This window comes from Carcharhinus amblyrhynchos, chromosome 8 (genome assembly GCF_965287045.1).
Source record: "Carcharhinus amblyrhynchos chromosome 8, sCarAmb.v2.hapA, whole genome shotgun sequence".
Lineage (NCBI taxonomy): Eukaryota > Metazoa > Chordata > Chondrichthyes > Carcharhiniformes > Carcharhinidae > Carcharhinus > Carcharhinus amblyrhynchos.
Window position 1 is genome coordinate 73577501 of NC_137331.1, and position 15053 is coordinate 73592553.

Genomic DNA, 15053 nt, shown 5'->3' on the forward strand with positions numbered 1-15053 from the left:
CTCCCATTGAAAATGAAAAATAGAAGGTAAGACTTGGAAGTATTTGTTGAATAACAAAACTTTTTAATTATAATAAATGTATACATAAAAAAAAGAAAAAACTTTTATAAACTTGTTTTTGTATGTTTGTACTAATTGAGAAATAATTTTTTTGTGGTTTAATTCTTCAGTATAATAAGAATGTTCCTTAGAGGTTCTGTCAGTACTCCTGGGAAATCAAAGGGATCCGTGACTGAAAAAGTTTGGGAAACCCTGCCTTGGAGCAACAGTAGGGTTGGAAAAAAATGGAAGCCCTGGAGAGATAATCTGGAGTTACAATGTCTTAGTTAGCTGTCTGCAGCATTCTGCAGAACCACCTCAATGATAGTCTGCCATGCTTTTCAGATATTATTGCCATGAAATTAATCAAGGGCAGACCTTAAATTGATCAGTTAGGTGGCTTATTGGCCATCTGATGGGGAACCACACCTTTAAGAAATTGTGCCAAGTGGCAGGACAAAGCCAGGCTCCCCTCCTGACATCTTTATTCACCACATGCCAATTCCCCTGCTGCCCAGCCCTTCGCCAATTGGCTGGAAAAATCCAACACAAGGTGTTGCTTAACTGGGAGACAGCAGTCAGCAAGCACAGGGGCGTTGGGTATATGAGATATGGTGAAAGTTAGGGCAGCAGCAACAGAGTTTTAGATGACCTCAAGTTTACAGAGGGTAGAACATAGGAGATCAGCCATAACTGCATTAGAATAAACAGGTTAGGGGTAGCAAAGGGGTTTCAACATCAGATGAGCTGAGCCGGAGTGGAATTAAGTGAAGTTAAGGAGGTGGTTTTTAATGACTTTAGTGATGGTGCAGTTTGGGAGCTCATCTCTGGGTCAAATAGTTAAATTGCGAGTCATCTGGTTCAACCTCAGACAATCACCAGGGAGAGAGGATGGTTCCAGAGTAGAGTTTGTGGCAGGGATTGAAGGCAGTGGCTTCAGTCTTCCTAATATTTAATCCAGGACAATATATGACATAGAAGGAATGTGGATTATTTGAAAGCATGCGTATTAGTTTGAAATGCTGTGTTTAATATTACAGGGAGCCTACAAATCATCGACAATTTGCTACAGCCCTGAGAAAGCCACTTGGACAGAATTGGAAGGGGAAGTTGCTGAACCACTAGCTGGTCCAGCATGTGCCACTGTTACATTGCCAGCCTGTGTGCCGTATAATAAATAAAACATTTTGTCAGTTCACAACATTAATATAAACACTGAGACAATTTATTTAAATGATATCGTGCAAAGTACTGAATTCTTACTCCCAAACATATTTAATGTTTGAAATGTGCTTTTTTACTATGGTAATTTATGACTATGAAAAAATGTTATGTAAATCTTTGTATCTTTCAGAAGAAAGGCATGACCAAGTAAAATAACTGATGTAGTAGAATATAACAATATGTAAATTTTGTACAGGATAAAAAGTGTAAATGAAGCTTGTCTGTTGAAAACATACTTAAATAAAAACTTTAAAAATCCTGTATGATTTAATTTTATTGCACAGTTGGAAATAGTTCTTGTTTGCATTTAACTTTCATTTAGTGATTGATATCTATATATTTTATGAAGTCACTTGGGTTGATCTTGAGCCCACGCTCGTCGTCCATGCAAATACTGTTGGGGGCTCGAGTTCCAAAAGTTGCATATCATGCCAGCGAGAACGCAATCTCACATCTTCCCCGTCCCTTGCTAGCGATGTCATCAAGTTCACGCCTATTATGGACATGAATCTGCTTTACATGAATTTGAATGTCATTTCAATGTCATTAACCTGCTCCGTGCCAGATAGTGAGCCCCTGCTATGTATTGACACTGCGCCAGCGTGATATCACATCGGTGTGATTTACGACAGGTTCACCTAGACGTGAACCTGTCGTGGGGGTCCCGCAGAAGTGTACGTATAGGTCCTGGGGGAGGCAGAGCCTCTTGGCACAGTTTGACACTGCTACATACAACATTACAGCACAGTACAGGCCCTTCGGCCCTCAGTGTTGTGCCAACCAGTGGATCCAATCTAATGACCCTCTAACCTAAACTATTCCAATGTTGTCCATATGCCTATCCACTGACCATTTGAACGCCCTTAAAGTTGGCAAGTCCACAACTGTTGCAGGCAGGGCATTCCACGACCTTACTACCCTCCGAGTAAAGAACCTACCGCTGACATCCGTCCTGTAATTACCACCCCTCAATTTAAAGCTATGTCCCCTTGTGTTAGCCATCACCATCCGAGGTAAAAGGCTCTCACTGTACACCCTATCCAATCCTTTGATCATCTTGTATGCTGCTAAGTTGGCATCATACCCATCCAACCACACAGTGGCAACCTGGCTGTATCAGCCAGTGCCAAGGGGCAGGCCCCAGTGGGTGCCTCATGAGGGAGGGGGACATTCATTTGTACGTGGCAGTGGCCAGGAGCGGATGGAGTAATTGGGGATACCAATGATGGCCATTGGTGAGGTGGAGGTTGATGTCAGCTCCAACTGAGGGGTGGGGGAGGGTGGTGGCAGTGGATGAGGTTGATGATCGTAGAAGTGGAAGAGGCCAATGATCAGAGAAGGGGCCAATGATTGGAGGGAAGGGAGAGAAGTGGGTGGGGGGGGGAGATCCTGAGACCTCCATGGTGGGCTGTGGAAGAGGCTTTGTGCTGTTCTGATCAGGGCGCCCTTTAAAGATGATGCCCCAAGCTGGGCTTTGTTGGCATGTCGAGGTAGATTTCTGTCTTAAGGGGATCCAGCCTAAAAGGAAATTTGTATCCACACCAATGCAATAGATAATTTGATTACCATTTGTGTAATATACATTTAGCCCAGTGGTATATTGTGTGAAGGTTGGGATGTACCTTTTGCAGTTAACAATGGAAGGTGCACTAACCTCAGAACGATAAATGAGATGAGGCTTGTTGTCTATTGAGCAAGCCCAGTAACTATGCTGTCTGCAGGGATTAGTAAGATCAAAGTTAGTCATGACCTTTGGGATATGCAGGACTGACACACAAATTGTCGGATATGGAGAATAACAAGAACATATGGAGCAATGTGCCTTCCTTCCCGCAGTGCCAGTCGATAATTGGTACAAATATCAGATTCTAGTCCAATTTTAATGCTGTAATGAGCCGCCCAAACACAACACTAGCCCTGCCTAGTGTAATTCAACATAAATCAGTCAAAATGTTCTCCCTTCAAGAGAATGTTAAAATTCCTTCTGATGAACAAAAACTTTCTCTTCTGCTGCCAGGAGTACTGTGGTCTCTCTTCCCATGATCCCACGGCTTTTTATGTTATGGAAAAACTACTGGATTTCTTCAGTGAAGGAACCTTTTATTTCCCAAGTTGCTCCAGAAACACAGGCATGTCACAGATATTGTTTTAATGAAGTCTGTTCATAAAATGCTCAAGCCGCCTGCATCATTTTGATTCTGATGCAGGAGCTCAAAAGATTGATCTGATGAACAGAGTCTTTCAAAAATTGACTCCATTGTGTAATCTTTGGTTCATCAGCAGAATTTATGCCGCAGCCAGATCTAGATCAACTGAGAATTATTGGGAATAGTTATCAATGGATGCTCTTCACAATAATCATCTTGACTGTTGCATTTCTTAATCCCTATGTTCCTCCTGTTCTAATGCTGCATCTTTTCATTTTCATTTATCAATGAATAATGAGCCAATCTTACTAATGATCCAACATTAAGGGAACATTGGTCTGACACTGATCAATTCAATGTTAGATTTGAAGAGAAAAGCAACACAGCTAATAATATTCAACATTTGGTAAGGTTAAGTTTAATTAGATCAACCATAAATTGGTCAATACTGTTGGGCAGGCAAAGTAATAAATGAACAGTGGGAGATGGTCAAAAAACAATTAAGCTTGACACAGGACCATTATATATTCTTAAGGGGAAGAGCTCCACTTACCGAATAACATAAAAGGTGCAGGAAAGATGAATTAACTTGACAACAGGGATGTGGGATTTCAGTTATGCAGAGAGGCTGGATAGTATGAGGTTGTTCTCTTGGAGCAGAGGAAGTGAACAGAAGACTTTAAAGTGATGTCAAAATCACAAATAGCTTGATACAGTAAATCAAGATAGACTATTTCCAGGGGTAGAAGGGTCAGTAACCAAAAGAGTCAAATTTAAGGTGATCGACAAAAAAAACAGAGGCAACAAACATAAAGCAAGCTTCGTGACCTGGAGTGCACTATTTAAAAGAGTAGGGGAAGTAAATTCAATAGTATCATTCAAAAGAGAATTAGATAAATGCTTGAAGATTTAAAAAATACATGAGTTGAGAAAACAGAGGGGAGCAGGATTAATTGAATAACTTACCAAGGAGCTGGCAGAGACATAATAGGCTGAACAGCCTCCTTCTGTGCCATATCATTGAATGATTCTATGATTCTAAGGTCTTCTGCATGACAGACTATAATGCGTATGCTCTAGAAATTACAGAAATAGCTAATAGTAATAATTTTAACCTTGCGTGTGCTGTAAAATAATTAATCACAATTCAATTTTCTCTTATCTAGAACTAAAAACAAGGGAAATGGAAGGTTCAAAGTTGATCCTCATTCTAAGTTGTATATTAACTTATTTGTATTGGAAGGTAACAACCAAAAGAACCATTCTGGTAATGCCTCCTAAGTTTGAACAAAATTAACATTGTTACATTTTCTGTGTGTGTGTTCAGATGTATGAAGTAGCTACTAGGATTGCATTATAGTTTCTGTACTTCAGGCAAAGCGTAGTGTAGTTAAGAGTAATTGTGTTAAATAAAGTATATTTTTGTTACTGTCATTTGTGAATTCATCTATAATTATTTTAAGATCTAATAAGGCAATGCCAGTTCATTTCCATTGCCATTTGCAGTAACTTACCACACTCTTGGCGTTTCTATTCTTTCTATTAATGAGGTGCAATAAAACTAAGATGTTTTGATGAAGTATTTTCTCACACCATCTGGAACCTATAGATGCAGGAATTGCACTGTTCATGATTGGTCAACAACTCCATTATTATTGCATTCTGTGACTGCCAGGGTGGGAAAAGCCAAACTAGATGAACCTAGGCCTTTTTATCATCTAGCAATTTTCAACTTCCTAAAGCTTCTCTTAAGAATCTTACAATCCCTACAGTACAGAAAGAGGCCATTTGGCCCATTGAGTCTGCACCGACCACAATCTCACCCATTCCCTGCCCCATATCCCTACATATTTACCCGCTAATCCCTCTAACGTACACATTTCAGAACACTAAGGGGTAATTTTAGCACGGCCAATCAATTTAACCCGCACATCTTTGGACAGTGGGAGGAAACCGGAGCACCTAGAGGAAACCCATGCTGACATGAGAAGAATGTGCAAACCACACAGACAGTGACCCAAGACGGGAATTGAACCTAGATTCCTGGAGCTGTGAAGCAGCTGTGCTGACCACTGTGCTTCCATGCCACCCCAAGGATTTTGTTTTCTCACTATCTTTTGAATCTAATTCTTTCCAGAATGAAAGTGACATATCTGGAAATTACTTATGGGCTTCACCCCACAAGTTAAAATTGGAACTCCTATGAAACTTCTAACTGGATTTATGAATGGTGTTTAAGTTTTCCATGTTGTATTTTTTTCTGTAAAGCAACAGCATTTTAAAATGAAGTAATCAGCAAGTAGTGATTACACTGCTGCTCCCATTGTTATGGCATAAGGAAAAACAGCTCTACAACTCAGGTACATGCTTGAAATGGGGTTTACTGGTGTCTGATTCAGTTCAGTTTTGTTTGACTGAAAAGTGTATGCCTTCTAGGAGTTGCTCCACCCTCTAATGGCCCAAATTTTATAAAATGCATGTGGCAGTGGTGCACTGAAATGTGGTAAAAATGTCAGAGTTAACTTGCCAGGACTCTATCTAGTACCCCAACCCTAGACCTATTTTCCTGGGTCAAAGAATTTCAAACATAGAGGACATGTTCTCTGTACGATCCCTCCTACACCAAAGAGGTGTACTGCTGCCAGGTAGGCAAACTCAGTGGCACCAGAAGGAGCAGCCATAATTAAAAGGGGCAATTGCTCGGCAGAGGTTGCAAAGAGCCCTAGCCTTTTTTCCTATAGATATGAAGGTAGAAAAGAGGGAGAGGAGGCCGTTACCGAGCTCTCCCTCTCCATCAGCTTATGGAGAAGTCTACCTCCTCCTCTTGCCTCTTCAAGAACAGCCATCCCCTGTACTTATACAGGCCTTATATGGCTCAGTGGTACTGCAGCAGGAAGTTAGGGAACATGGCTGGTTTCTCTAGCCCTGCTCTCATTTTCTCATTTAAATGTCGTGTAATGGGCAAGAGGCAAAATTCCTACTGGGGAGAGAGGACATTCACAAGTTCAAGAATCTTGCAGCACCCCCTGCTTCATCTTCTTGCTCCTGTAGCTATATACTGTCCAATTTTAGCATCATAGTGAGTAAAATCCAGTAGGTGCACTATCTCAATGCATGCAGCCTTCCCTAATTATTAAATATTGTCATTTAGGCAGATGTAAGTCATCTTTCACACACTATCAACTTCTTATAAAAATTACATTTTGGATAATAAATTGTTTTAATTTGTTTCAGTTCCAGTATGAGCGATTACATAAATGATTGTACAAATATGACCAGTTAGACATTTTCAAATAAGCAGTATGTAAAAATCTGTTCAACGCATAATCCTGAACCAAGTATATAATTTCTTGCCAAATGATTTTGAATATTACTCCATTATTGTTTATTTGCCATTTGAGGTCCGGGCACATGTAAGTCTTGTGAGGGCATTTTATATGCAAAACACATAATCGGCAGATGATTATATTATTAGGCAGTCTACTCTAGCATTTGTAGCTAAAGATAGCAACTTTAACTCATGTATCATCAGCTATCTTGGGAGGCAATGCTTACCAGTTTTAAAGCTAGATAAATGAGCTATGTCCAGGCCTGTTCTGTAGCCAACATATCACTTTTTATTTTGCATTCCTTGTAATAGAGTGTTGGGGTGGCAGGATTTTCACCTTTAGCAGAAAATCCCATAATTTCATTCAAAATTTTGGCCCTAAAGTAATGCCAGAAGCAGGGCCCCATCTCTCTCAGAACAGTTGAATCAAGCTGGGGGTATGGCCTCAAGAGCCTATGCTACAATTAGAGGAAGATGGCAGTCAATCTACTGGCTAGAAGCAATATGCTGAAAATTGTGCTGTGTAACATCCCAAAAGCACCTTGACAACTGCCCTTCCAGCATCTCCTTCACTTAAAGTGGTGTAAGAGGGATTTTAGAATAATTTGGGATTAAAAGATTAAGGTAGATTAGATCAGAGTAATTAGAGAAGTTATAAAGTATCTGAAAAATACTGTTTGCATTGGGGCACATATAACCATTGTTAGAGAATTTAAACATGTATTTTTGAGAACATATTCTGTATTAAAAGCATATACCTTGGCTAATGACACAATGCTCTAAGGCATGATGGTACATAGTCAAGTAAAACAAACCACATTTCTTGGAACAATGCAGTTACTAAAGTGAAGTGAAGAGCAACTCTTATCAGTGTCTGTAGATAGTCCTAATGAATAGATATTCACGAACCAAGGACACATCATGGGTCCCAGATAGTTCTAATGAAAATGATGTATATTGCACTAAATAAGAAGGTCTGGAGAGTGTGTCAGATGACTATGAGAAAGACTTTCAAAGTCCACAAACTCAAGTAGTCCCATGCTGTCAGAGGGTAAATGTTCAAGGTAAATAATCTATACTAATAATGATTGGCTCAATCTTGGCTAGAGTGAGTAAGGGGTGAGCAAATGACTTTAGAAAATTGTACAGTTGTACTACTGAGAGTGATGTAATTTCAGAATAAATTTGGAACTGCCCCAAATCTCTCTCCCTCGTATATTGACCAAGCTCCGAAAACAAAAGAACTTCCTTAACCAGAGTACTATCTCCATAAGTCTTTGTGTTAGCTGAGCTGTAATTAAGTGAAAGCCAGCTTAATACATAATCTTTGAAAAATGCTCCTACAGGTGGCTAACTGTGAGTGAATACATTCCTGGAGATTTTGTGACATGAACTCACAATCAAGTATTTTTTCTGTTTTATTACTCATAAACTAAAATGTTAAAATAGAACAGGCAGGACCTTCCAGTCCCACGTACAACTGGGATCATTTGGTTCCACTGAACGTCAAAGGACATTTTGCTGGACTGCTAAATCTCCCACAGCAGATCCTGCAATGATGGAGCTGGAAAGTCTTGGCTAATGAAGAAAACTTTTTTTTTAAATGCCCTTTTGTTTTCTCTACTGGACTGCTTGTTGCAATTTTCAAGAAATTAATCTTTAATTCCCAGACATCCCAGGACAATCTTGAAGGAATTGAACCTCTAACTTTCCAATGATGGACCCGAAAGCTTTAGACCAGGCTGCAGTCTGCAATTGGTGTATTTAGCATGAAATATGGCAGAAGTTGCTTTTGTATTAATTTATGTATGAATTAGCAGGCACATTTCTGGCTGCAGGATAAGCCACAGAAAGTAAAGGACGCAGAGCTATAGAGGAGTGCAACTCCAAATCTACATATCTATATATCTGCCAAAAGATTTAAGTTGATGTTTCAGAAAACTTTACAGGTGAAGGAAATAGACATCAAGCTGGTGATCAGTTGGAGTCAAAAAGTAAAGTCAAAGGATTTTGGGAAGGACCTTCAAAGGACAGAAGCATGATGGCTGAAAGTATAGCAATATTGTAAATTTAGAAGTTTGCAGTCATGATGCTGAAACAAATGAGGGTAAAGGAACACAGTGGAGGATCCAACAAAACAGTAAGGTTTTGTAGCACCGGTTTTACCCTAAAGCAGCAGATAGGAAGAGTTGAGGATAGAGCTGAAAATGACAGCTTGTGCATCTGTAGTTGATGTGATTTGTCAAATATGTTAGCATATTGGGTGGTGTGTAACAGTTAGTCTGCTTGCCACATCTTGCTTTCAGCTCTCACCACTTGCTCGTAGGATAACCATTGTGAAAAGTGAGCCAAATGTGTAAACATCTCCCGCCAATACATAGGCTCTTTATCAGCAAGCTCTATATAGTGCCTCCCCTTAGCAACATACATAAACCGGGTACCCTACAGCCCAAAGCTAAATTACACAGAACTCAGAGGAGGTCTGGCTCCTAGACATAGAGCAAGTTATATGGTTAATTTCTGGTGACCGCAAACCCGGCCAGCAGCTATGGATAAATAGCCCCTCTGCCTCCCTTTTGGGCAAGAAAAAGGCTAAGGGAGTAAACTTCAACAGAGAATCCAGATTATAGTGCTGCTAGTAGTATTCTGTCACAATTTTCTGGCAATTCCTGCAGCACAGCTGGCACCAAACATCTTCTGGACAAATTTGCAATGCCAAGAGGAAGGTTTTGATACTTGGGCATCTCAGGATTTCCGTATTATTTGCCCAGGTCTGCGCTCTGGAGGGACCATTTCAGCTTTGTGTTTATATTGGCACAACATGGAAGAAACAGTTATTGGTTATAAGCCCTCACTTTATTGATGTAGCCTAGTGGATTCCCAATCATTTCAGTAACAAGGCACACACTTCAATGACGCAAACAATTCCACGACATACCCACCTTTTTTCAGCTGAATCAATTGCTCATAAACGTCACATTTACTAACATTTATCACTGTTACAGTCTTACTAGATGGATTTGCAGCACACTATTGAAATTCAATGAATCAGAGCAAAATGCAAAGTTGAGTAAATAGCAACTTACCAGGTTAGTAGGAAATCTGTACCAGGAGGAATCTATTTTAACCAAATTAAATTCAGTCATGGAAATAAACTCAAAAAGAAATGACTGATTATAAGCAGCTCAAAATTAATGTTCAATTTCCATGGGCAACTTATAAAAGGATAAAGAAATCAAATACTGCGAGTGCGATCCTTGAGCCGAGGAGTTGAACTGCTGGTTGTTTGTCATTGAATTACTCTTCCAAATGTTTATGAACTTGTTAACAGTCACTATTCTGCCATGACGGGTTGAAGTCTTTGGATTTTTTTTAAATTCAAATGTAACAAGTTCATCCTGCCACAAAATAAATGCTGCCTGAGAAACAATCACCAAAACACTCTCCATTGTCAACAAGAGAAAGTTCACAAAATCTCCTGGGGAAGAAATAGTGAAAGTGGAACTAATACATCTGGACAGCTGAATGTTTTAAAGCTCTACATTTCAGGGTGGGGGTGGAAATATTCAGCTAATGAGATTTTTTTGGCTCAATTCTTGGGTTTCTAAGAGGGGTAGAATTTAGCCAGAGATTCCCAATCCGCTTTGCTCTTACAAAACAGATCTCTCAGATCCAGGCACAGTTCAAAATGCCTCAAAGTGTAATTGGGGATATCTGATGACCCACACACCAACATACTGACATTTATTTTTGGGAGGAGGGACATTTAGGGTTAACTTGATCACATAGATTACAACATTCAGATACATAAGCAATTGAAGTAAGAAAGGCGAAGAGGGGACATGCTAAGATTTTGTTGTGCTGGTGTGCAATATGGCAAGGTTCGATTCCTGGAGTTTGTGGTCCAATCTCCTGTCTAACTGAACACGCATTGCGCTGCTCTACAATCAGATTCAAATTCCGGACCAAGACTGTTGTTTTTCCTATTGTGAAATTCAGGGTTGGACACCTCCAGTTTATGGCTAGGCTTGTGTTTCATCGTGAAAAGAATTCTACTGCTCCACTTCCAAAATATGATTTTTTTTATTTGATGCAGAAACACAGCAGCCTTTAGCCAGAGAACAACATCCTGCCCACTCGTAACTTCAGAAAAAGACACCTTTAAAGCTGGCAGTCCCTGTCTGCCACTCATGGCCTTCAGGTCTACCATACTCCCACTACCTCCTCTCTCTCCCCGCACTCCTCATCACCACACTTCTGCTACCTTCTCTCTTCCCTGATTCTCTTCTCCGCCACACTCCTGCTATCTTCTCTCTCTTCCCCTGTCTCCTCACCACCACGCTTCCGCAACTTCTCTCTTTCCCCCACTCTCCTCACAGTCACACTCCTCCCCACCCCTACCTCCTCTGTCTCTCCCGGCTCTCTTCTCCACCACACTCCCACGCCTGTTCCACTACATTCCTGGTTCCCCCATCTCCTGCTCTCCTAAGCTCCATTCTCCCAGACCCTGGGCTTTTTTCTCCATCTTTCTCAGCAAGCAATGTTTAAAACCTGCTTGGGGCCACCACACACTTGCAACCTTTCCTGTGATTGGAAACTACTGGTGTAGAGCATGTGCGGCAGGGATTACTTCTGATGGTGGAAAAGATCATCACATCTCATTGGAAAGTTGGACCTACTGCAAGCTGGGCAGCCCAAAGTCAGTTTAGTGTCCTGCTGCTTGCTTCAATGGGTGTTTGGTGTTTAGAGGGTCATCTCTTGACAGGCAGTTTACTAATCTATGCAGCAGGTAAGACAAACTCAATAAAGAAGACACTTCTTTTGTGTCACAACTGCAGAGACCAAGCATCCTGGTCATACTGTCAAGCTTCAGCAGGTTGATAATGCACACAGCTGGAATCAACAAAGAACTTACAAGGCTCAAGATGGATACTGCGAGACCTGCATCTGGCCAATTGCTAGTTTCCCAGGCAATGCTTTCTGACGTAATCAGCCTTGCATCCCATCAACGGCAACCAGGCATCATCACCCCGCTGGTGGGAACAGAGCCCACCGAGTGCCCTCTGGAAGGTCCAGGTCAGGGCCAAGTGGATATGCCTTGTGGCAGTGCCAGCTCATAAGTGCCAGCTGGTTATCTGGCACTGCCCATCGGGCTCTAGGCAGCACCAGGGGGGCAGGGCCTGAGGGGGCAGAACTTACAAGGGTGAGGCCAATTGGTTATGGTGGGGAGACATTCTGCAATGGGATCGGTAGGCAAGGGACAAAGGAGGGCAATCGGAGTACATATGGTGGGGAGAGAATTGGGGCTGCACAGAGGGGTGGATGAGATCAGGGCTGCACGTTGGGGGAGAGATTGGGGCTGCACATGAGGGGGAGATTGGGGCTGCACGTCAGTGAGGGAGATCTGGGCTGCATATGGAAGGAAGGGGTTGGAGCTGGCCATGGGGGGGCTGGTGATTGGGGCTGGCCCATGGGGATTGCTGGGGGGGGGAGGGGGGGCTGTGAGGGGTTGGGTAGGCCAGCAATCAGCAGGGCTGATGGCGAGGTGGGGGGGTGGGCAATGTGCATGCACCAATATTCCCACTGACAGATCGATTCACACATAGCAGCCTGTTCAGCGTGCCGATTCTGGCCTCTCCAGTGCGATGGTGCCCCCACCCCCTAATTACCAGCATGAATCCCAGAGACACTCTGTAGAGCACAGAGTGCTGGAGATTTGTGAAACTAAGTACATCCAAAAAATGGGTGGGAAATCTCTTGTTTTCTCACCTGCTGGGCACTTGATTCTTTTAGGAATGCCACTCCACATGTTCTGCTGGAAAAGGCAAATTCAGGAGGGCTGAGATGAGGAGAAACCTCTTCACTGAGAAGGTGGTGAACCTGTGGAATTCTCTATCACAGAAGGCTGTGGAGGCGAAGTCACTGAATATACCTAGGAAGGAAATATATAGATTTCTAGATTCTAAAGGTATCAAGGGGTATGGGGAGAGTGCAGGAGTATGGCAGTGAGATAGAGGATCAGCCATGCTCATATTGAATGACAGAGCAGGCTCAAAGGCCTGAATGACCTGCTTTGGTCCTATTTTCCATGTTTCTAACATTCTGCTTGCAATGACTGAGCCCCCACAACACAAAATATTAAGACAGACTTTTTACACTTCAACAAGCACATGTCCAATTAAGTTCATTTGTAGCAATGTCCCAACACTCACCTCCACTCCAGGTGTTAAGGTCAATGCTATGATTCACTTGATGCTGCCATCAGCAGAATTCTCAGCTCTGGGGGACTGCCCCTTCTAGGGGATTGCAATGTGAGGGTGGAAGCTGACCACACAGCTTGGCCAATGTGTATAGGGCACCAGTGAGTGAACTGTGGCAAGATGAACAGAAATTGTTAGAAGTTGCTGGAGTTATGCTGTTGCATTGACTCTGAGATGAACAGCTGCTTCCAAACCAAGCCATGCTACAAAATATCCTGGAGACATTTGAGATTGGGGCTGGCACCAGTTGGTCTCAACATCACCAAATGTACCACCATCAACAGTCTCCTCATCACTCATAGCTATCACAGTGCTGGCTGTGACACTATCACTGTGTGTATCAAGGTCAGGCTTTTGCCAAGGAAGTTATACCACTCCAAGAAGAAAGGCCACCCTTCTGGCACCAAATCTCTTTGGCACATTTTTCTCCATCTGCTAGTGTACACTTTCAATGACTCAAATGAAGGTGTCTACCTGCATGCCATAGCCAACAGGAAGCTGTTCAACTTGGCATGACTGCATGGCAGGATGTAGAGAGTTCTGACGCTGTAGGTTGTCGACACTTTCACACACATTGGATGAACAATTACTAGCAAGCTGTCCCTTTACACTAGAATCAGCATCAGGATTGCCAAGGCCACAGCTTTCATGTCCAAGTTAAAAAGTTTAGTGTGGACCAACAACAAAAGTAACTGAAATTACGAAGGTCCGTGTGTACCAGGCGTGTGTTCTCAGCACTCTCCTTTACAGATTCTGGACACAGGGGAATTGTGCTTTGGAAGTTAAAACTTTCTGGGCAATTTCCCCAGAAACCTTGTGTTGGGACTTCCAGGGTACTTCTGGGGTATGACCATCCCGGTGAATAAATGAGAATTGGCATTGTGTTGGCCATGGGTCATGTAGAATGGAATTGACCTAATTGAAATCTCTTCAGTCTGAAAATGTTTCTTTGAGGTTTGCTCTGCCCTCTGGCTTTCGATTAGGCCTCATCCTTTCCTGTCTAGTCCAATTTATGTTATTCTAGCAGAATCAATCCTACACACATGCAATGAAAAACAGAATCAAGGTCATTTTTATCTGGTCTGAGGACAGCAGTGCAATGTGATAGGTTTTGTTCTAATTTGCTGAGTTTTTCTGTTTGTACTTATTCGTTTATGTTCCTTTCTTTACAGCTCTGTGGCGCATAAATGCTCTTCCATCAGCCAAAACTCATCACACGCAGCTTGACTGGCTCCACTGAAACAAAATATTGCAGATGCTTAAAATCTAAATTAAAACTAAAAATGCTGGAAATAAGCAGCAAATTTGTCAGGTTCCAAATCAGGAGAGAGAGAAACGTTTCAGATTGATGGCCTTTCATTAAAACACAGCATTATTCGTGACTCAAACAAGGTTAAGCTTAACCATCTAAGGCTAAATAAGTGTTAACAGATTTAAGTCCATCTAACAATTATTGGGGTTATCTATAACATAATAATATTGAAAGGCTTTCGCAAAAATGAATTTATTAAATGATTTTAGTTATTTTTTAAAATGGTATCTGCTTTTGTAGCTTTTGCTGGCAGGGCTGAGAAATCAGCATGCAGTACCAAAGATGCACTGTACCCACTTGCCAGATTTTCCACTCCAGTATACACAGACCAGGGTGCATCTTCCTCCAGTTGTCTCAGGTGCTGTACTTATGGTAGCTGTGCTTCATGAAGGAAGCAATCAATTAGTTTTGTCACATTCTGCAACCTGTCTTACAGCATCCTTCAACCAGCAACTTCTATGGTCACAAATGACTTGAGATTAATTCTATAAGGTTATTCTAGCCTGTCACTGAGAACATACTCACATTAACTAATCAGCTGTGCACAGATGCATTACTTGGCACAGCAAGCTATTTTACCCATTCCTTATGGATAGCATTGTGATATGATACTGAAGTATCACCGAGTGGAGGATTTTCAAATGAGTCACACATTGCAACTACAAAGGCAAATATATTCTGTGATCAACGGGGAGATGGTGGAATTGTGGCATTGTTTCTGGACTATTAATACAGAGACACAG

At 41.8% G+C, this 15053-nt stretch overlaps 1 protein-coding gene across 2 annotated transcripts in view; it reads left to right on the forward strand.

Annotated features, from left to right (window-relative positions):
- The window catches only part of klhl14 (kelch-like family member 14), a 148277-nt gene extending 146788 nt beyond the window's left edge, over positions 1–1489 (forward strand). For both annotated transcript variants that reach the window (XM_080194270.1, XM_080194271.1), the window contains exon 9: positions 1080–1489. In XM_080194270.1, the coding sequence (XP_080050396.1) occupies positions 1080–1220 (141 nt within the window). In that variant the 3' untranslated portion in view covers positions 1221–1489. The remainder of the gene's footprint in view (positions 1–1079) is intronic.
- The last annotated feature ends 13564 nt before the right edge of the window (positions 1490–15053 follow it).